The sequence below is a fragment of the Uranotaenia lowii genome, chromosome 2 (genome assembly GCF_029784155.1).
Source record: "Uranotaenia lowii strain MFRU-FL chromosome 2, ASM2978415v1, whole genome shotgun sequence".
NCBI lineage: Eukaryota > Metazoa > Arthropoda > Insecta > Diptera > Culicidae > Uranotaenia > Uranotaenia lowii.
The window spans coordinates 378,616,731-378,640,094 of record NC_073692.1 but is presented as its reverse complement, the minus strand read 5'-3'; the positions used below and the strand labels follow the sequence as shown (position 1 = coordinate 378,640,094).

Genomic DNA, 23,364 nt, shown 5'->3' with positions numbered 1-23,364 from the left:
CAGCCACGATCGGTGCGGGTAAGAACGATCGGAAAGTATTTAAGGTAATGCATGACAAGCTCTAAAAAAGCGCAGGTTGAAATGTTCGTTTGTTGATAGGACATTTCCAATTGGTCTAGCGAGCAAGAAACAGTTAGTTCACCTGAAAAATGTTTTGCCAATTAAAATAAGCTACTTTAAAATCAATAAAAAATGTTTGTTTTGTTAAAACTTAAAAAAAAATCGTTAAAAGTTATTAAAATGTTATTCCAAGTTCAGGCCAGTTAGGAATTGTTCCACTATTCCCTATAATCTGGAATGTTTGCTATTCGATTAGTTCAATTTCATGTAAGACGAATCATTCCATACAACGCCAAGAATATTAAAAAAAAATTGGGTTTTCATTTTTTTGTTTATCCATGTTGAAAATGCCTATTTGAATTGTTTTGAAGTGCAATATTGCCAATTTGATAAATTTATGACGTTATAAAAGCATGCTTAGAAAATAAAGCAATTGCTTGATGATTTGTCGAGTAATTGCTTCAGATTTGGTCTTTATTCATACCAAACAAGCTTGTTCTAAAAGTAAAAGATTCTGTCAGAGAAAACAGCTGTCAAAACAAACTTTATTCATAGCAACGGCAGCAATTGCTTCAAGTGACTACTCGACTGCTCGATTTGGTTTAGCAAAAGCAATTGCTAGGTTTTTTTCATACCACCTCTTGAGTTTTCATTTTTTATCGAACACGAATTTTTTGTGTTTTATGTAAATAAACCCAACAAAAAACGAACTTTTTTTTACAATATGCTTGCATTGATTGCTTTACTTGTCCACTTCACTTTGGAAACCTGGACATGCCAAAAAAGCCTTGGGAATCTGGAGTGATTAACTGTATCAAGTTTACTTAAATGAAATTAAAGGTTTTTTTAATTAACCCTCCAGAATTATAACCGCCCAATATCCGGGTGGGAATCAGATATCACTGAAATTTAAAAAAAAATCAAAAATGAAAACATTGAAAATCATTTGATATCATGAGTTTTCTAAAGCCTTGCTGGAAATAAAATAAATATCAAATGAGCAATTTCGAATGCTTAATTTAAAAGCATCAGTATAATAATCGATTTAGAAAAAAAAAACAAGAATTGAAAAAAGCTGAGACAATACTGAGTTTCTCTATTGACGACCATGCATTTTGACCAGACATCTATCAAACATCTTCCACGTGTCGGAACAAAACAAAAGAAAGGGTTGCCGATTGTCGAAGTGTTTGGTGAATTTTTCATCTTCGCTGGTTGGCAAGGTTGCCAATCACCAGCGCGAAAACTTCGGATTTCAACTGCGTTTACAATAATTCTCTTCTGCTGAAAAAGATATTCTGAATCCAACTTTTCATTTTCCAATTGACCATCCATTCTCAAATAACGTTCATCATGAAAACATTCTCGTAGTTGCAAATTTTTATGAGTGATTCTTTGAAAATAAATATTTCTATTTTTCTAATCTTGTGTTTTTCTAGATTTTAAAACAGAGATTTCTTGATTTTAAAACAAAGATTTTACTGGGTATTGAGAACTCGAGATAATTTTTTAAGGTACTAAACTTATTGGTATTCCTTGTCTGATGATTTAATTGTTAAATAATTTATTTATGATTCCGTGTTTTCAACATCTTATCACCATACAGAATTTATGTTTTAAACTTTTGTCACATTTATAAAAAGTTTTTGTTTTTAATATTTGATCTGGTGAGAATCTTTTTTAAAAATGAAAAATGTAATCGCCATTACATTTAAAATTTTTAGCACATTACATGAAAACGTTTTTATATGAAATTAAAATGAACATTTTGATAAAGAACTGTACAAATTGATTTTTTTTGGTTCTGATTGTAACCAGTGCACAGTGGTGCAGAACATCAATCTAGCTGTACGAAATTAATCGCGCCCAGGGATGAAGAGATAGACATTTGATGTCTTCAGCAACATTGTTCAACTTTACAAGGAGCATATTCTAGTATCAAAATTTTTGCCGAGGGGTCCACCGATAGCGAGATAAAAATGCTAACTTTTTTGTTTTTCAAATTAGGGCTTTGATGTCTTCGACAAAGTTGTTTATCCCATCAAAATACATAAGTTTGTTGAATATGTCGAAGTCCTATCACATCACCCTCAAGAGTTACAGTCAAACTAAAAAAAATCTCTTGAAAAAACAGTTTTTTGAACCTAACACGTTGTAGGTTGGATAAAATGGTTCGCTGTCTTTGAAAGAAAGTTGTAACAAGCCACGATCTACATTTGTTTCATACATTATGATGGGTTTAGAAGTTGCTGAAGCTCTATAGAAAGCATTTATTGTATTTTATTGGCAGTTTTGGAAGGCTCGTCCATCAAAAAGTGCACATTTTCGCAACACCCCCTTTTTTGGGATTATTTTTGATGATAAGCGGAACTATTTCCATTTGAAATTAGTGGGGAAATCGGTGGAACTAGTAGAGATTTGAATGATTGAAAATACACATTTTATGTAAAAATTACCTATTTTACTTATAGAAAAAAAAAATGTTAAAACATTTAATTGATTAATAAAATGTTGCAGTTTTCTTTTATATATTTTGTTTTATCAAAAGGCATTTAAATTCGATTAAAACTAATGACTCAACGAAAGACAAAAGCGAATGGCTTGTAAGATTGGTTGCTTGGATACAGTTACTTGGAACCAGTTTAAGCAGTTATATTGTAATGGCAAAAATCCCTTGTTCATTTAAGTGATATCAAATACTAATTTAGTGCTCTACCAAATTTAAAAGATAAGTTCCATTCATTTTTGTGGGGTTTAAATGATTTGGAAAATCGAATTTAAATGCCTTTTAATCAAACGAAATATAGAAAAGAAAACTGCATCACATTATTAATAAATTAAATGTTTTTTCAATAAGTAAAATTTTTTACATAAAATGTGTATTTTCAATCATTCAAATCTCTACTAGTTCCACCGATTTCCGCACTAATTTCAAATGGAAATAGTTCCGCTTATCATCAAAAATAATCCCAAAAAAGGGGGTGTTGCGAAAATGTGCACTTTTCGATGGACGAGCCTTCCAAAACTGCCAATAAAATACAATAAATGCTTTCTATAGAGCTTCAGCAGCTTCTAAACCTATCATAATGTATGAAACAAATGTAGATCGTGGCTTGTTACAACTTTCTTTCAAAGACAGCGAACCATTTTATCCAATCTACAACGTGTCAGGTTCAAAAAACTGTTTTTCCAAGAGATTTTTTTACTTTGACTGTAGCTCCTGAGGGTGATGTGATAGGACTTCGACATATTCAACAAACTTATGTATTTTGATGAGATAAACAACTTTGTTGAAGACATCAAAGCCCTAATTTGAAAAACAAAAAAGTTAGCATTTTTATCTCGCTATCGGTGGACCCCTCGGCAAAAATTTTGATACTAGAATATGCTCCTTGTAAAACTGAGCAATGTTGCTGAAGACACCAAATGTCTATATCTTCATCCCTGGGTGCTATTAATTTCGTACAGCTAGATTGATGTTCTGCACCACTGTGCAGTGTTGTAACTTTGATTCTCAATTTTGTATTCAAATTTTATTTGTAATTTGTGGTTCTGAATAAAAAATTTATTTATGGTTTTATAATTTTGCTTTTGAACTTTTACATTTGTTTCTCCATGGAATATTAGTTAATTTCTTTTGTTAATTTTTTTGAATTTTGAATTCTAAGTCTTAAATATTAATGTTACTTCTCAATTCTCATGACTAAAATATTTATTCATCTTTTTATGAACGCTTACTATGATACACTGAAATACATTTATTTGTGTAAGATAGAAATAAAATAATATGAAAATTTAATATCATGAAAATATAAAATCAAATAGTTTATGTTAGAAGAACTGAATATTTTTTATTATTTTAGAACCTCTCAACATGCACTAATGATTGACGGACAAGTGAACAACGTGTGGAGTTAGAAAAAATAACTGGCTACATCAATTGGAAAATGTGTTCATTTAGTTCATTGTTGCACGGTAACTTTTACCTATAAATAAAACGGCACGTATGCTAATCAGGTCATTCTTAAACCTACTCAAAGTCTCAATAATAATAAAAAAAAATCTCAAATCGAATATTGGAAAGCAAACATCACTCTAAGGAAACGGAAGTAAGCGACCACGAGAAGACGGCCATCGAGACAAGGAAAACCCTCAGATCACGACAATTTGTTTATCTTTGAAATTTCCAAAATAGAGAATTTTAGTTGATGATAAAGTTATTTAATAAATTGCGAATTGAATTTAGCATTTAACAGCTCTTTTGAATTTGAAATAATTTGTTATTTATTTCTGATCAACGGATCACATGTTGATCCCAATGATTACTTAAAATTAAGGTTAAAAACAAAACATTTAAATCTAACTACGGGGATCTCAAGGCCCTAATCACTTTTCTTCGGAAAACATCCCTCGAAATGTCGAAGTCAAAATGCTCCGAAAAACGGTTGAAAGATTTCATTGCACCGATGAGGGCGCTGTTAGCTCCGTAATTGTTCATTCGAAAGGGAATGTACAATTGAAGATCCTGATTCCTGAATCCACGGGGTCGTACACTAAGCGGAATAGCCTCCAAAAGCGTGGGACAGTCGATTCGCGATGTCAGGAGGTCGGCGACAAATGAGGCACGTGTTGCTTGTCTGCGGGCTTGAAGGGTGTCGATATCTATGAGGCGGCATCGATTTTCGTAGCTAGGCAAGCGAAAAGGGTCTTGCCAGTTCAGGTGTCTAAGGGCATATCGCAAGAATCGCCGCTGAATGGTCTCGAGCCGATCGACACCGTTCTGGTAGTAGGGACACCAGACAGCTGAAGCGTATTCAAGGATGGAACGAACAATGCTGCAGTATAAGCTTTTCAAGCAATACACGTCCTTGAAGTCCTTCGCCACTCTAAAAATGAAACCGAGGCTTCTGGATGCTTTGTCAATCACATAGTTGGTGTGTGCCTTGAATTCCAGGCGCTGATCTAAGATTACGCCAAGATCGTTAACGTGGTTCACACGTGCGATGGGTTCGTCTCCGAGGAAGTACTCCGCAATTAAAGGCTGCCGCTTACGAGAAAAGCTGATGATTGCACATTTGCTGCGGTTTAATGGCAGGCAGTTAATGTCACACCACTCAGCGAAGAGGTTGAATTGACGTTGCAGGAAATTGATGTCGTCGTTGTCGTTTATGGTGTAAAATAGTTTTAGGTCATCAGCATAGCCAAGTTTGGGGACGTCGAGGAGTGACAACACGTCGTTGAAGTAAATTAGGAAAATAATCGGTCCGAGATGGCTACCTTGAGGCACACCGGAGGTAGCAGGAAATTGCCTGGAAAAGGTGTCACCCGTTCGAACAATCAAATTACGACCAGTTAAATAACTGCGGAACCAGCCGAGTAGAGTACCACAGAATCCTAAGCGTTCGAGTTTACCGATGGCAATTTCATGGTTCACCTTGTCGAATGCAGCAGACAGATCGGTATAGATTGCATCGGTTTGAGATTTGGCAACAAAACTTTCATGCACAAAAGAAGTGAACGTTAGCAAGTTACTTGTCGTAGAGCGTTTGGGCATGAATCCGTGTTGATCATTGGAGATGTTATTTTTGCAGTACGTGAAGAAAGGATCCAAAACCACCAATTCGAATAGTTTGGCAATCGAACATAAGGCAGAGATTCCACGGTAATTGTTAACATCTCTTCTATCTCCTTTTTTATGTACCGGGAACATGTAAGCTTCCTTCCATAGTAGAGGGAAGGTGGCTCTATCTAGCGAAGCTTGAAAAATGAGCCGAATAGGGGTCAGCAAGACAGGCATGAAACTTTTTAAAAAAGCAGCTGGTATCCCGTCCGGGCCCGTAGAAAAGGAATTCTTAAGCTTCGCTGCTGCTCTAGAGATGGCTGCCTCCTCGATTTCAATACCATTTATTGAGAAGCCCAATGGCAAAACGTTCCTGACAGCGCTATCTATATGTTCTGAGGATGTTGAAGCTGAAGTGAAGATGCTGGAAAATTTTTGGGCGAAGAGATCGCAGATACCACGGTCAGAGTTCGCCGTTATGCCGTCTAAGAACATGTTTGAAGGTATACCAGGTTCTTTCCGCTGACTTTTTACGTGTTTCCAAAACGATTTTGGGCAAGTCTTGAGGTTACGTTGTACGCGACGTAGATAGTTATGGTAACAACGTTCACTGGCTTTTTTATAAACGGAGTTAAGTTTACGATATATATCCTTAGTATGCGATGATTTATGCTTCTTGTAGTTTCGAAGAGCACATCTTTTTGCCGTCTTCAGTTGTCGCAGCTCAGTCGTGATCCAAGGGATTCGCATATTTCTGCTGTTAGAGCGTTTTGGGACGTGGCGATCGATGACGTAATTCAGAATGTGTGAAAAGGTATCAGCGGCAGCGTTGGGATTAGAAAGATCAAGCTCAGATACCCAGTCGATAGTGCCTAGAATGTGAGAGATGTCATCGAAGTTGGCGTTCTTAAAGTCGAGGTAGAAGGTCACTGGTTTTTCTACTGCAGCGTTCAGCCTAGTTACTTCGAGTGATGCCATGAGAGCAGGGTGATGTGGGACTACTTTAACAAGCGGTGCAGGAGCGACTTCGATGGTCGGTAAACGAGGTCCGTCATTGGCAAAGCAGAGGTCCAGCGTACGACCGTATTCGTTCACCACATCGTTGATCTGGCGCAAGGTCGCTGCACTCAGGGAGTCCAATATGATGTTTGAAGGCGCCGAAAAAGTAGAGCGTGCTGGGTCTGGGTACAGAAAGCTGCCATGGATGGAGCACCACTTCAAACCGGGCATATTGAAGTCGCCAATGACTAGTAAGTCATCTTCAGGAGCGCAGAAGGAGCTAACTTCGAAGATGCAGCGAGAAAACGACTCGGCGAGGGCAACATCTCTTGAGCGATCGGGTGGCAGATACACTACACATACGTACAATTTCCGGTCTACAAGATCAATGCGAATCCATACAAGTTCCAGATCGCACCAGGAATTGTTGTCGATGAACTGCGCTGGAAGATTCGACTTCACGGCAAGTAGTACCCCGCCTCCACTGGACTTTTTGCTGTTTCGGGCGCTACGGTCACAGCGGAACACTGCGTAATCAGGGCCGAAGATCTGACTTGATAGTGTGCGGTCATTCAGCCATGTTTCCGTGAAGGCGATGACGTCATAGCAGGAACACGAAGTTGCGAGCAGGTAGTCGGTCAGGCAGGAATTGATACCCCCCACATTCTGGTAGTAAAGGGTAATGGTATCTAAAGGACCCGGAGCGGATCTGGTGAGACGTGCACTAGAAGGTGGAACATCATCAGGCACAGGAATACAATCAGGGGTACCATACTTGCCTGAATTCACAGGCTGGAGAACCCCTTCGCCGCAGACGAACTCAGGGCCGGGACGACTGATGACGCTGGCAGGAATCAGCGCGACTGAGTCGAAGGGCTCAGGGGTCTCCGAAGTGCCTAGCTCGTTGCGTCCCGGTGTAGAAACCCCAGAATAGTTGGAGATGTTCTCGTTAGGTGAGTGGTTGCCGAAGTAATACTGGCTGGAGTCAGCGCTGTTGGTACGACTGGAAACCGAAAAAGCGTCACGCGGTGTGAAAGTTCCAAAGGACAACTTATACTTGCCTGTCGATGCAGGCTGGAGAACCTCGTCGCCGCAATCGAACTCAGGGCCGGGACGACTGATGCCGCTGGCTGGAAACAGCGCGACTGAGTCGAAGGGCTCTGAGGACTCCGAAAGGCCTGATACGTTGCGTCCCGGTGCAGAAAACCCAGAAGAGTCAAAGAAATTCTCGTTCGGCAGGTGCTTCTCGAAGCGATACGGGCCAGAGTCAGGTATATTGAAACTGCTGGGGTTCGAAATTTCGTTACGCAGTGGAAAAGTTCCGAAAAACAATTTGTACTTGCCTGTCGTTGCAGGCTGGAGAACCTCGTCGCCGCAATCGAACTCAGGGCCGGGACGACTGATGCCGCTGGCTGGAAACAGCGCGACTGAGTCGATGGGCTCTGAGGTCTCCAAAAGGCCTGATACGTTGCGTCCCGGTGCAGAGAACCCAGAGGAGTCGAAGGTGTACATGTTCGGCGGGTGCTTGTAGAAGTGATAAGCGCCGGAGTCAGGTAAGTTGAAACAGCTGGGGATCGAAATTTCGTCACGCAGTGGAAAAGTTCCGAAAAACAATTTATACTTGCCTGTCTTTGCAGGCTGGAGAACCTCGTCGCCGCAATCGAACTCAGGGCCGGGACGACTGATGCCGCTGGCTGGAAACAGCGCGACTGAGTCGATGGGCTCTAAGGTCTCCGAAAGGCCTGAAGCGTTGCGTCCCGGTGAAGAATCTGATAAAGTCGGTAGTCCGTAAGAATCCTCCATATCCCCATTGTCGATACGGGAGAAAGATAGTAGGAGGTCGTCGTCAAGTCGAAGCGTTGTAGGGATAGCAGATGGTCCATCATTATCGTGAGTTTTGGTTAAAACCCCGGAGTAACATTGCCAAACACATGAACAAGTCGACCGGATGTACCAATCGGAGTGATTTGGCTTGTGGGTGCTATTTGAGGTATGCGGTTTCGAGTGGTTTGCCTGTACAGGTTTTTTGAGCCGGAGTCCTCGAATTCACGAAACAGTACACCGGCTGGCCATGTGCTCGCGTCTAATGCCACAGATTTCAGGCTAAGGTCCACGCCGACCTTGAATGACACTGACTTGAGTAGAGACAAGTCGGTGTCTTTCTTTACCAGGAGATGAGCCTCGGCGGAATCGCAGGATAGGCATTCCTTTACGAGGTCTACGATGTCATCGGTCGTGACGGTATTTTGAAGTCTGGCCAAATAAATCCAAAATTTCTTTTCCGGGGGGGCGACGGTAGCAACACTTTTTGCTGTTGTTGTTTTAGTGCCCACTACAGGGGTAGCCATTGACTCGTGATAGGCCCTTGGAAGGTTATCGGTGCGACGACGTTTATTCGGCTGACTATCGAGGGTTGGCCAGGGGCTTGCTCGATTTGACGGGACGTTCGGACGAGAGCTAGAAATCTTTTCCAAGCTGGCATTAATCTTCACTAGCTCAGCTTGGACATCGGAAATGACTGAATCATGCTTTTCTCTCATATCACGAAACACAGTTTCGTAACTAGCTAAAGCACGTTTGAAAGTCACGTTCGTCATAAGCTTAGTACATTCCTCGCACAGCCAAATAAAACCTCTCACTTCACTTTTGGCCTTGAAGAGCGATGGAGTAAGGCCAGCACACTTAAAGTGAGAAACGAAGCTACAAAAGCCTTGGCACCTTACGCTGTCGTTTTCGCTTACCGGCTTCGAGCATTTATCACACGCCATGTCGTAAGATCTTTTCGAAGAAAAAATTCCGATTCGACAAATCACGAGATTACCGGATACCGATTTGTGTCAGTGTTTGAGCTGCAGTCTGTTCGCCGAATATCTGTGCCGATCGAATAACCAAAACAAACAGCGGTTGCGATGGCGGACAATAGCCTCAAAAGCAGCGGTGTCATATATACAGATTTTTCTGTACTATACAGATTTTTCAACGTCAATACAGATAAAATACAGATACAGATTTTTATACAGATTTTTAAACATTGATACAGATTTATACAGATTTTTTAGAAAAAAAAAATCAAAATCAATAGTGGACGAGCCGGTTTCCATGGACTAACTGAGTTAAATCTTTTTAAACCTTTATCTTTTCAACTGCAGTATACCGCAAATGCTTGCAACTGCCCAAATAATTTATCCAGACCTTTAACTACTTCTAGTAATCTTTTATTACAACTATAACCATGTACTTATCATTTATTCTAGATTAGTTGTAGCTTCAATAGTCTCTTTTTTTTTCAACAGTATAACTTAATTGTTTTAACGGCGAATGTTAGCCCCCCAAACAGAGTATTTTGATAATAAAATCAGTATAAAATCTCTTCTCCTAAGGTTTAAAACCTATAAAGTAGTGTGGTATTTAAGATTGACACTTTAAGAGAGTTTAAAAAAAAGATTGAAAATCATATTTAAAACTCTAATTTCAGATTTAATTAGGTTTGCATCGTATTTTTTTTTTTATTCAAAACTCATTAACTGAACAAAGTAGGAGAACCCTTTAGAACTTTAAAACAAATTCATTTCTTAGACGATATGCAGTTAATTTTTTTAAGCCAGTCCACTTATTGAAACGAGTTTTACTTCATAAATACAGGAAAAAATTCTCGAAGTTTAATTTCCGTTTTGCCATTTTTATTCCGATTCAACAAAAAATGGAAATTTTGACCTAAATTTAATAAACAAAATATATCTAACATATTTCTTGAGGCATGAGTCAAAACGTTTTGTGGACTTGGGCATGGTTGGGGAATAAGTTAAAATCTTCAATATCAAATTCTCAATTTTTAATGATGTCAGAAATAGATACTATTGAATTTTTTAAAGCGTTGTGTTTCTAAAACTAAAATATCTAAGCAAGATATATGAAGGATTGGTTGAATGAAAGATAACAGAAAGGTTTAAAATCTGTTGTACGCAGGGGGTGACAATCTGGTTCTTCTTGCGAACAAGAATCTTTTTCTTTTTTTCTATCCATCGCGAGAAACGTTTATGGTGTTTTACTCTCAAAGCAGTAAAGAGTTGAAAAAGTCAAAATTTTAACCAATGAGGAACCAGAATGACGGTTGTGTTAGTGTGCAATCATTCACAATTCTCTAGGATTTGACATCTAGTCCGGTTCCTTGACAGCAAAATGTCAGGTTTGTTATGGGCCCACAAAATCGTGGGCCCGTAATTTTGATGGTTGTCAAAATCAATGACAAAGGATAGGGCTGTCACCCCCCTGGTTGTACGTATTCATGTAGGTCAGTGGTTTTCAAAGTAGTCCCTACCACCCCTTTGGGGCATTGAGAGCTTCCAGGTGGGCGGTGAGCTCAATTGTGAAATTTGGGGGCGTTGGAAGAGCTCAGGTGGGCTGTGAGGTCGTAATTCACAATTTCACAAATCAAGAAACAATGTATATTTGATAGAATAACGACCAAGTTTGATGCAAAACAATGAAATTACGTTACAGAACTAAACATCAGATTCAAAATTAAAATATCTTTAGTTTCACAGAGCTGCAGAGTTACAGTATCTCATTTTTTTTTCTCAAAATGTGTCTTAAAGATTTTTTTAAATTGTCATAGATTTTGTATACGCTCTACATATAGATCTTGTTTTGTAAGATTTTTTTAATTTTTACTGAAAAGATAAGATAATTTTATAAGTGCATTTTGATTTGATTATTTTTATTTAAATCGATTCAAAAAATCAATTGTGCCATTTGGCATGGATGAATGTTCAATCTTTGCGGGTAAAATCACTAACATTACATAGAATTAAGTGTTGACTGGAGATTATGCTATATGAGGCTTGTAGAGCTAAGAGTTTAAGTACATAAAAGCTTATTTCGGGAAACACACTTTTCAGTAGTTATTCTTGGTCATTTTCCATTTTATCTTCATTTTTTTTAATTTTTCTTTGGAACGAAATAGTATGTAAATATTTTTAAAATCTGAAAATTCACGACATATAGTTTGAAATATGAAGAATCGTTTGACATTATTATACAAAATATACCATTTTTAAATATAATACCTCCCACCCATGTGGCTCTGAGGGCCTCATATAGATTTGAATGAAAAAAGTCTTACAACACAAAACCAAAAGCCAAGGATTTTACCGATCCAAAATTTGACAAAAGATGGCGGTGAGTGGAAAAAGTTTGATGTAGGTTAACTATTCGGTATAAAAGGAAAATTTTAAAATGTCTATTTAAAATCTGATTGATTCGAATTTTGTAGCCCAAAATCTTTCAAAATCAAGTATTAAAACAAAGGAACCTGAATTGATTTCCCTTGTATAATGTGAATGCGAAATTCAAGTTTCGTTTTTTACTATCGATAATATATTTATATCCAGGTCAGGGTTTCACTTTTATACTAGAATGATAATTTTAAGTTATTTAATCAATTTCAAATTTCTCAATATTTGTGTAATTAACTTTCATTCATAACATGAATTCAGTTTTCGTACTTAAATATACATTTTTGAATTTTAAGATTTTAGCAATATAGTTGAGAAAGTTTAGTTAACAGTAATGAGATTCTGAATTCAGAATAACATTCATAATAATTTGGTTAATTTGGTTAATAATTCTAAATTATAATTTAAAATCATTGAGCTAAATCTCGTGCATTTTGCTTTCCGATTTAGACAATTACAAAAATAGCTTAAAAGTTTTATGTATTAAAATGAAAGGATGCTCAACAAAATGGTGCTCAAATGTGACAAACTTTGAAAATTTGGTCCTAAGGTTGTTAGGATGCGGCCAAAAAAATTGCATTTTTTATCTGGTGTGAGTGAATTAGCCTTTAGTAATAATTTTCATATCTAACAAAAAACTAACATTTAATCACTCTAGATTAAGTTCAATTAATGAAATAAACTGTCAATTTTTGATCAATGAATACGTTAAAACCATTAAAACTGATTTCCAACTTGCATATTAAGCAATAAGCTAACATAGAAAACAATAATAGAAGATTTTGGTGGTTTAAGTTCAAATACAGATAAATACAGATTTTTTCATAAGGCCGATACAGATTTTTAAAAAAACCATCTGACAACCCTGCTCAAAAGCGAAAATCAATCGTTGATTTTGCAAGCAAAAAACGGATCACAAGCACTTTAAAGGAACGCGAAAACACTGATAACTTCCCGGACACACTCAGTAAAGGTAAGAAACAACAATAAAAGCCTAAGCGACAAATAAAACCATTAAAAACAATCAAAAATCAAGGACGAAGGAAAACACGTCTAGACAAATGTCTTTGGCTTGTTCTATTGATTGTTCTATTGAGCTCTAATCAGAGTTTATATTTTCGATTAGTTTATTAACTGTTACGCAATGTTTTCAGGTGATGCTTTAACGATTATTGTTTGAAGATACCTGAAAATGCTTTCTACGCAGGCATAATGGTTATTATGTATTCTTTAAGATGGCATATGGAAAAAAAAAATCGATGCATAGGGGCCCCGAGCTAAATTGGCCCGGGCCCCCCGATGGCTAAATCCGGCTCTGCCAGGGCCATACGAAATACATCCACCCTAAATGTGGACTTCTAAGGGGGTGATCTCTCCGGAGTGGCGCTTTTTAATCATCCGCCAACCTTCGATTGTCTGACGACATGGAAAATTTTATTAATAGATACTGAAGACTGTCTTGATTACGACACCAGAGTATCACGTTGGAGGCCTCCTGCAGGCTTAGTAGGACCTATGCTTAAAACTAGCTCAGTAAAGTGTTAGTTATTAACATACTACACCCAGAAAAATACTATTATGTATACCATAAGATTCTCTTACGAAGTGGCGCCATAAGAAAAATCTTTGAAAATCATAAGGTTGTCTTATAAAACGAATGAAATCTTCAGATGAACACCTTCTTCAATTAGAGGTTGTTGCTTTTCATAAGAGTCTTATGGAAACAGAAAATTTCACGTTTGATGAGAAAATATCATGATAATTAATGTTAAAAACGTTCAGTTTATTTTTTGGGTAACTTGTTTTAAATTACTTCATGATCATCATAAGCAGCACATAAACGCCCGCTTCCCACAGTCAATCTGCCGCACCCGGTCCATCCTTTTTGTCGGTCAACATGCTGAAAAGTGAACAAAGAAAATTGTGTTTAACTTAACAAATAATTTGAACGTTAACAAACAAAACTGTCAGAGCGATGCATTCGGTATTTTGTCAGAAACTCATTCAGCTTTCCAGTCAGTAACCCATTTAGTTATTCAGTCCGAAACCCCTTCAGCTACCCATTTGGAAAAAACGGTCTGTGAAAATTGTTGAAAAATCATTCAGAAGCCCTTTCACACGTTCAGAAAAACATTCAGAAAATCAGTCTGAGAATATTGTTGGAAAATCATTCAGTATTGGTTGTCGGATAAATATTTTGAGAAAAAGTCAGCAATTCATTCAGAAAACCTGTCAGAAATAAGTCGGAAAAAAATGTATGTTGAGTCAGCTTTTATGTTAGTTGTATGTCAGTTATAAAGTCTGAGTATGTGTCGGAAGAGCTTGGGAACTTGATTGTTCGGCTTATGTCAGTTTTTTGAAAGTCAGAGAGCTTGGAAAGCTCAGAGTTTGAACAGTCAGAAAGGCATTCGGAATCAAGTCAGAGCATGAGTTGGAATCACAACGCTGGTCGTGGCAAAGGCCAGCGCACGCTCAGAGAGGTTAAGTACTCTGAAATATCAGACAAAATTTGAAGAGTGATACTTCCTTTCCCAAGCTATCAGGCACCTACACCCAAAATTCAGCCTCTGTGCCAATGGCGTGTAGTCAATTTCATAGCATCATTGGTACAAGAAGATAACGCGACCGGCACTGATTCGATTTGCGCCCACCGGCATTAACCTCCCAGAGCAACCGAATTGCGTATGTCTGAATGAAACAAAATAAAAACGTTTTCGCGTCCCTCCCCATCGCATCACAAGCCGAAGAAGGATGGAAATAAATACCAGCGAACCGAGCACTGTGCGTGTGAATGTAGCAAAAGCAACAACAAAAACATCCTTCTAATTCAATCCCTTCAATCGACCGGCAAACACGGCTAATCTGTGCGTGTGTATGTAGCAAAAGCAACAACAAAAACATTCCTTCAATTTACCGGCAAACAACACCGGCCAAGCTGCCCGGCTTTAGCAGCTGTGTATATGTAGCGTGTGTATGTAATAGCAGGCAGTAAGCAAAGCACAGTTCTCATTCAATGGGTTTCCCGTTCCTTCACTCACGTTCCCTTTCCCGTTTCCATCTTAAGACAAAGGAATGCATTGAAAGGAGGCCAAACGCCGGGAAGCCGCCGTTGTACGTTTTTTTTGTGATTGATCGGTAACAGAAAGTCTATGACAAATATACCTCGTCCTGCATGAAGCTCGAATAGTACACTGGTTAGAATGTCGGACTGGCAAGACGATACAATTTGTGAATTGAGTTCGATTCTCACTACAGCGCTGTGGTTTTAATTTTTATTTTCTTGTTTCTGGGATGAATTATCCAATAGGAAGGAAATCCCATAAAACGTTTTTCTTGTTTCGCTTGAATGTAGTGGTCATCATTTTGGTTGGAAGCCGAGTCCTTATGCCAGTTACGGTTTTTCAAACATACCGTCTTCGGCACAGTGCACATTTCAGCGCATTATCGGCACAGAGATATGCTAAATAGGCATTGGATTTTTGCAACCTCTTCTATGGGTGTACCAAGACTACTATCGGACGAAGGCGGACAACCAGAGAGGTTGCAATCAAAAAGGGCAATAGGCAACGGCATAGGCGAGGTCGAAAGCGATGTGGGTCAACGACGGGCGGCACATCATAGCAACGAGCGCAGGTCATCGGTGTGATCGAAGCCAAAACGAAGGTCGAAGTACATCATCAGCGGTTGGCCCAACAAGGAAGGTGTTGAAATGCATCCGTTCCGTCACCTTTCAAGGCGGGCGGCATGTTCTGGAACGAACGAGCTCCGTTGAACCACCCTAACACCAGAAAAGGCCCAGTAGCAACATGGCGATGCTGCGCGCATTAATGGCGGTAATGCGCGCCAAAATCATCGGTTTTCCTCGGACACGAAGAGGTTTTTCCGAAGGATCGAGCCACCGTCGATCCTTGACTCGGTTTTTTTTCCCAACCAACCACCATCGGAGACGGTAACAAGTCAGCGGCCCTTGGGGCCAGTGTCAGAGGCCTTTATAGCCATTGTCAGAGGTCTAAAGAGACCAAAGTATTTTGTCAGAAGTCATAATGTCTAAATTGTTTAAATCTAAGTTATCGAAGTAATACAGTCCACTATTTGTAATGTTTGTTGAATGAGTGCGTTTTCATTTATCGAAGAAATATCTGATGCTATCGATCCTGCCTTCAGGGGTGATTCTGAACATGGTATATTTATAATAACAAAATCACTTCAAACTTTAAAAAAAACTTATAGCTCCACAGCTGGTTAGTGCTTGGTATGACGATGCAAAAATGACTGATGTAATGAATGTGTTTATTATTATTTCACAATGCCGCTTCTTCAATTTTCCAGAAAAACTTCGTATGAAAATTGAAAGAACTTCATAAGACTCTTATTTGAAATTAATTAGACGCAAAAAGCGGTTAATAATAGCAAGTTCACTGGTGTTGGGAAAAAGTGGTAGAAATTTTTATACTTACGGCATATTTCGAAAATTTTGCCATACAAAGCATTTTCAAGATCTGTGGTCTTCTAGTTTTTTTACAACACGTGTTGTATTTTCGCATGCTGTGATGCAAAAAAAAAAAATATTTCTATCACATACGGCTGAAATAGAAACAATGTTGTAGAAACATACAGCTCCCCAAGATCTTGAAAACATTTTTGCATGGTAAAATTTTCAAAATGTCAACATTTCTACCACTTTTTCCCAACACAAGTGAACTTGCTCTAAGCCCTGTCTTATAAAATTTATAAAAAGATTTCTTCTGAGTGTACGACTGCTTCGTGGTGGCTAGTACAGAAATATTTCGCAAAGATCTCTGAAAACATGTCAAAACCAAGGGGACACATGCTGCTTTTTTTACAGATTGTTGCAACTCTACTAAGTCAGTAAAGAAGGAAAAATACATGCACTCCAGAATATAATTCTGTAGGGGAGCACGGGGATACTTATCCCCCTTTTTAAAATATCTTTTTTGAAAAGTTTAGAAACTTGCCGTCTTTTGAAAATTTTGAAAGCATGTCATTTCAAATGTCCATGCTTAAAAAAAATCAAGCGATACTTGATCCCGTACATAAATTAGAAGGACTTTCGTAGAGCAAAAAAAAGGGATGTATTTTTCTAGAGAAAGAAGAAAGAAGATTTATAGAGGGATTTAGCCACGTAGGATAATTCTTCCTCTGAAGGTTAGTTAGTTAAAGGAGACTTGATGCTTCAAGGATACTTGATCCTTCATTTAGGGACGCTTCAACTTTGTCAAAAATCATGCAAATCGAAAGGTAAAATGTAGATTAATGATTTTTTGGCCATATAACTTTTTATTTCTCCGCTTCAAAGTCTGCCTCCAACCCTTTAGCCAAAGCATACTTTCAGGCCAAAATCAGGCAATAATTGGATAAACAATAGTTTTTTGAAAATATATCTAAGTTATATCGTGCTAAATTATGGTCACGATTCATTTAGTTTAAGGTTGCCAGATTGTCCGGTTTTATACGTGTTTGCCCGGATATTTAATATAAAATATGGGAACAGTCCGGCCAGGCCCGGTTGCCCAGATTTCATTGTAAAAGGCCCGGATTTTGCCTGGATTTATTCACTTCATTTGGCAATTCATTTGGTGTTATTTTTTTTTTAAATTTATGCCTCCAAAACGAAATACTGGATTATCAAAATATATATGAAAGGTGGTTTGGAAGACTAAAATACGATTTTGAATCCATCAATTAGTTATAACTATAACGAAAGAAAAAAAATTTTTTTGTTGAGTAATTTTATGGTTTTGACAAAATTTTCCTGGATATTGCCCGGATTTTGTCAGCTTTTTATATATAATTGCCCGGATTTGTCTGGTTTGGAGACCTGCTGAAAAATTTCTGGCAGCCTTAATTTAGGTAAATAACATGTCTTCTTTGAATTCAATATATCAAGTGGACCCAGAGGTAACATTTCTACAACTTAAAAAAAATTAAGAGTTTAATTGAAATTCAACGAATTTATAAAAAGGTCCGCCTAAAACCAAATTGTCTTACTTCTTCTTTATCTAGTTTACGCTACCTAACGTATGTTGACTGATTCTGGACGAGCATGATGTCGTTTGATACTCAATGGCCTTTGGTTAAAGGCCTAAATGCACATAATGTGGTTTTCTCATCCAGCGCTTTTTGTATGTAAGAATTATTGAGAAGCAGCTCACAACTTCTTTGGAAACTGCATAGAATTCGAAGTAAAGGAATGTAGACAAGGCCGGATTAAGCCATCGGGAGGCGCGGGGCAATTTTTCTCGGGGGGCCCCTATGATTCGATTTTTTTCAAATGCTTTCCCAGAGAATACAAAATATTTAAAACGTTTATAAAAACTGAGTTCAATATACTGTCTTCAAAAAGACATGTTGTCAGCGTAGAAGATGGTTTGTGGTATCTTCAAATAAAAGTTGTTAATTAATCACGAGCAAACATTGCGAAAAAAGTTTGAAATTTCTAAAAAAAATGAAAGCTCTAATTAAAGCAGCAAAATCCTCTGATTTAGAATAATGATTGGATAGATATTTTAAATGTTTTTCATTTCATCATTGATCGTCTGGTTTGTGCTTCATCGATAAATATTCACCTAATGACAAATGGGCAGCATCATGAAGATTTGAAACATAGAATACAAAATTCTAAACATAATAGAGATACAAAAACAGATATGTATGAGAATTTAAGAATTCAAACCTAAAATCAGGTATTATTCACAACCACAATTCGGTGTCTCAAATCTAAATCAAAATTTTTAATCAAGTTTTGAGAAAAAAATTGGAATTAAATAAAAAAACAAGAGAGATTCAAAGTTACAATCAGAATCAAAGAAGAAATTGCAACAAATGTGTATTTGAATTTTATATTTTTGAAACACAAAAAAACATTTTCTTGGTATAGTTATGAATATGATTCTCATAAAAAAAATGTTATCAAATCATTATTCTAAATGTGACCAAAGTTCCATTCGATGCCCACAAAGCCAAAAAATGATCGATTAAATGATTAAATGATTAAAAATCAGAATAGAGATTACATGTTTAAAACACGGAATTAGTTGTCGTTGGAAAAGGTCAAATAATGAATCCAAATTAGTATAGTATAAAATCTTGAGAGTTTAGAGAATTAACTATGAGATACCATATACTATGAGATCGTTTTTATGATAATTTGAGAATGATCATTTGGAAAATGATATGCTGAATTCAGGATATTAACTTCAGTGACAAAATTTTGGAAAAATCGGTTGAAAATGTTTCAATACAGATTCTAAGGCAGTCTTAGACAGAAATTTGGATGAAAATTCAATAACGAATCTCAGTACTGTCTATTTTCCCAATTTAAGCAACTTCAGTTTTATAGACTTTATTTTCAAAAATAGGGAGCGAAAAGGGTTTAGAATTTATAAACCAACGGATATTTCAATAATAATGATTGAAAAGTGAAAAGTTATAATAATAGCCGGTATTTTCCCGGATACTGCCAAGGTAAAATGCTGAATTGTTTATCATAAAGCTTCTATTTTCTATCTTAGCACTATGAGCCATTTTTTCTACTTAATTAGCTAATATTTTAGTGCAGTAACCATTACTTGGAGAGTTAACGACTAACGTAATAATAAACATTATTATTGTGCAAAACGTTTGTATGTTATGAAAATGAGGAAATGTTTTTCTTTGTTTTATCTGTTCTATACAGAACATCCTGACTGACATGTTTCGATAAAAAAAATTAAGGTGTTTTTCCTCATATTCTTCTTAATTCTTTTTTTTTCGAATTCGCTTTACATTACTTTTGTCTAGATTTTGAATTGAAAATTTTGAATTTCAATACCAAGATTTTGATGTTCTCAGACCGAAAATTGCCGGAGAATTCCTTCACTGCTCACTCTAGGGGGCCCCCTTAACTTATGGAAGAGAAAAACTATTCTAGATATAATTTCACGAGGGCCCTTTTATTTAGCTGTTATATTTCAAGTTTTCATTCCGATTTTCTAGTTTTGATTTCTATATTCATAGATATGTAGAAATTTAAGTAAACAGTAGGATTAAAGTAATGTTAAAACTTTTTTTCCTCTCGGAAGGCCCCAATGAGCCGGGGGGGCCAGGGCAATTGCCCCTATTGCCCCCCTCCCCTCAATCCGGCCTTGAATGTAGACTATATCTAGGTCTCAAGATATTGTGGTCAAAGGCTACTTCTATTTTATTCGTCGTTCCGTTTCGTTTAACTATGTCTCTTGTATTGTAAGTTACTTCCCAGTTTTGAGAAACTTCCTTTCATTTACATATGCAATTTAACAATATAATCCGTAATTTTTATATCAATTGCATACATTGTACATATTTAGAAACAATAATTCGATGTGTCCACTTTCGTTCTCAACTACTATCTACGGGCGAGATCTGAATCGCTCAAAACTCGTCATTTTCAAATGTACATTTTAATTATTTACAGATACTGCACCTACATCTTTAAACAACATACCAAGCACCATTACTACACCAACATCCGGATGCCATCCTATTGTGAGCTGGAAAGCCGAGACATCTATTTCCACCCGCAGTTGCAGCAAATGCACTGCATATTCTCCGACCAACTGTAAGTTCCATAATTCCATATGTATATTTAAGGGTTATTTTAAAAAATATATCTATTTATACGATCATTTTTCTTGTTTCCAAAAATACAGAAACAGCACCTCGCTCACACCGATGTCGATGTCCATCACCAACCTCGCTCCAGCCCACTACTATCTGATATTTGTAACGGCCAGTTTGGGCAACGGGCGCAGCATTCCGTACCGATCAGCTCGGATAAAAACGCACCCGTACTGCAGGGAAAATGATACCCTCGTAACGAAGGAACAGCAAAAGCTACAGCAGAAACAGCAACAGCAGCAACGACTTCGAAGCATTTCCGTGCACAGAAAGCAACAGCAGCAGCAGCATCAGCGTGGTGGGGGAAAATTCGGACAGCAGAAAGCCCCCCTGGAAAGGAGAAACTCGAACCGATTGAAAAGGGATCAGTAGAGTTATCGGGGAGTTGAGAATAATCAGTTGGTGGATCTCTAATTTAAAAACTCCTTACAGTGAAAGGTGCAGAAGACAAGACTTTGGAAAAGGATTCGATGCGTTTGAAAATATGAGTAAGAATTTGTATTGGTGAATCGTTCGAAAGTAAGGAAGCACTATGAGAGGGGAAATCGTAAAATTTAAAACACTTTTGTGTACACTTGTATGTATACACATGACAAGGCAAAGTGCGTTCGCATAAATTCATCCTAAATGATTTGGCACCAAATCGGATAGGTAAGGATGGATGTTCCGGCCGGGAAAATAAAAACAACCGGCAAGAGGGCTCCATGATTTATGCTGACATTTTCAACGGGAGATGAAATACACTGCAGTTATCAGTGATGCCAGATTTTTTTTATGCCACAAATTATTAAATGTTTCAAAAGACGCTTTTAAACCAACTGTAGACAAGAAAAATCTCCTTAAATTTTAAAACAGATTGAAACAGAAAGGTAAATGTTCAAATATGTCATCCAAAATTACCTAAATTTGACAATTACAATTGTGGAACTGTGGAAGTCGAAATTAAAAAAAAAATAGAAAAAAAATATTAAGAAGAGGTTAGAAAGACAGCACTGTGCGTTTTTTGTGATCGACTTGGCAGAAAGACTATGACAATTAATCCTCATTCTCCATCTGGCTCAGGTGGTACACTGGTTAAGCTGGGCTAGATGAAAATAGAAATTTGTTGTGATTTCGATTCTCACTGACACTATGGCTTTTTTTTATTTTCGTGTTTCTGGAATAAATTATCCAATACGATAAAATTCCTATAAAATGTTTTTATCATGTTTCGCTTGATTGTTTGTATTCAGTGGTCCTGCATCGTTTTGCCCTAGAGCTCGAGTTTTTATGCCAGTCACGGAAAGCAATCAAATCATCTTTGGTGCAATGCACATTTCAGCGCATCTTTGGCACATAGCTAGCTCCTATCGGCATTGAAATTTAGCAACCTCTTCTTTGGGTGTTGATATGCTTTTTGGAGCGTTTTTTTTATTTTGAACAGTGTATTTGATACGCAATACTGCAGAAAAATAACCCTATCTAATCCTCAGGGATTATTAAATTTATCATATATCCGCAAGGAATAGTTATTTTTACAAAAAAAAACTCCGCTATAAATGATGTTGTTCTAAGATTTCGTAATGGTGACAGCTGTTTGACATGCACGTGGCTATCGATAAAGCTAAGATAAGCTAATACAACAAAAAACGAGAAAATGAATGAAGTATCAGAAAATATAATTTCATACAGTTTTTGTTCCGATTTTTTTTTAAATATAGTTGATAAAAAATCATGAAATACAAATCTTGCCTTAAAATATTTTGAATTCCAGAGGGTAAATATTTAATGTTTTTGTTCAAAGCAAATTCAATTTTTCGTGACCTACAAATAGTTTATCAACTACATTTTACTGTAATTTCATGATATAACTCAAATAATTCAACGCCCCCCCACAAGGTGTCGTTACCGGTATTCATATTTTTTCCATTTTTTGTATACTGTCTACTAAAGTTTGAAGGGCTTGTGATATAGCTCAGTTGGCAAGTCAGTTGCTTCCTGAACCGAAGTCCGAGAGTTCGAGCTCAAGAGTAAACATCGATCCCAGTTGTTCCGGAAGTAGTTTTTCAATTACTTTATGCCAACTGCATCGTTGTTTCGAAATGCAAATTTAGCTAAAAATAATACCAAAAATTCAAAATAAATTAGGAAATTGACTTCTTAAACCATTTTTATACCCATAACCATCACAAAAACTTGCGAAATTAATAAATTTTGCTTCAATTTTCGTTTGCTTCGAAACAACAGAAATAAAACCAGAATTTGAAGCTTCGGACATATAAATCAGTGCACAGAATTAGAATACATCAAGTATAACACCAGATTTAGAAAAAGATTAAAACCAAATTGAAAAAATCAGACCAATCAGAGATTAACCACGATTTTAAATTATTTAATAGAATGATAAAAAAATTATAAATTTTATCATATTTATCATATTTCTTTTCTCCATTTTCAATTGAAGGGTTGATTGAAATACTTCTCTGTATTATCTGAAATTTAAAAAAATCTTTTTTCTTTAATTTTGTAACTGGTACGAAACAGATAATAAACAAAACAAGGAATTCCAAGTTTTCTTGTAAATATTGAATGCTCAAAGACAAGTTAAGTTTTCATCGCGCATTAAAATTAAACTTTAAAGTTGTAAATTCGAATCATTTTTTGAACTTTTCATAGATTGATTAAAAAATCATGATCGATTAAAAAATACTTATTTTTTGAATAATATTTAAATATAATTTAAATAATAATAAAAATAAGTTACGTTTATAAATTTTCAAGCGCAGTTATAATTTGAAATTTCAAACTCTGAATATTTTGTATTATATAAATTAAGATTTATATTTTTCCAAGAATATTATGTTTCCAGACAACAAA

The 23,364-nt window shown here is 36.7% G+C and overlaps 1 protein-coding gene across 7 annotated transcripts in view; it reads left to right on the top strand.

Annotated features, from left to right (window-relative positions):
* LOC129743875 (uncharacterized) overlaps positions 1–23,128 on the top strand; it is a 107,153-nt gene extending 84,025 nt beyond the window's left edge. For all 7 annotated transcript variants that reach the window (XM_055736101.1, XM_055736102.1, XM_055736103.1 and 4 more), the window contains exons 6-7: positions 20,306–20,449; positions 20,541–23,128. In XM_055736101.1, coding sequence (XP_055592076.1) covers positions 20,306–20,449; positions 20,541–20,880 — 484 coding nt within the window. In that variant the 3' untranslated portion in view covers positions 20,881–23,128. The remainder of the gene's footprint in view (positions 1–20,305; positions 20,450–20,540) is intronic.
* Positions 23,129–23,364: the final 236 nt, after the last annotated feature.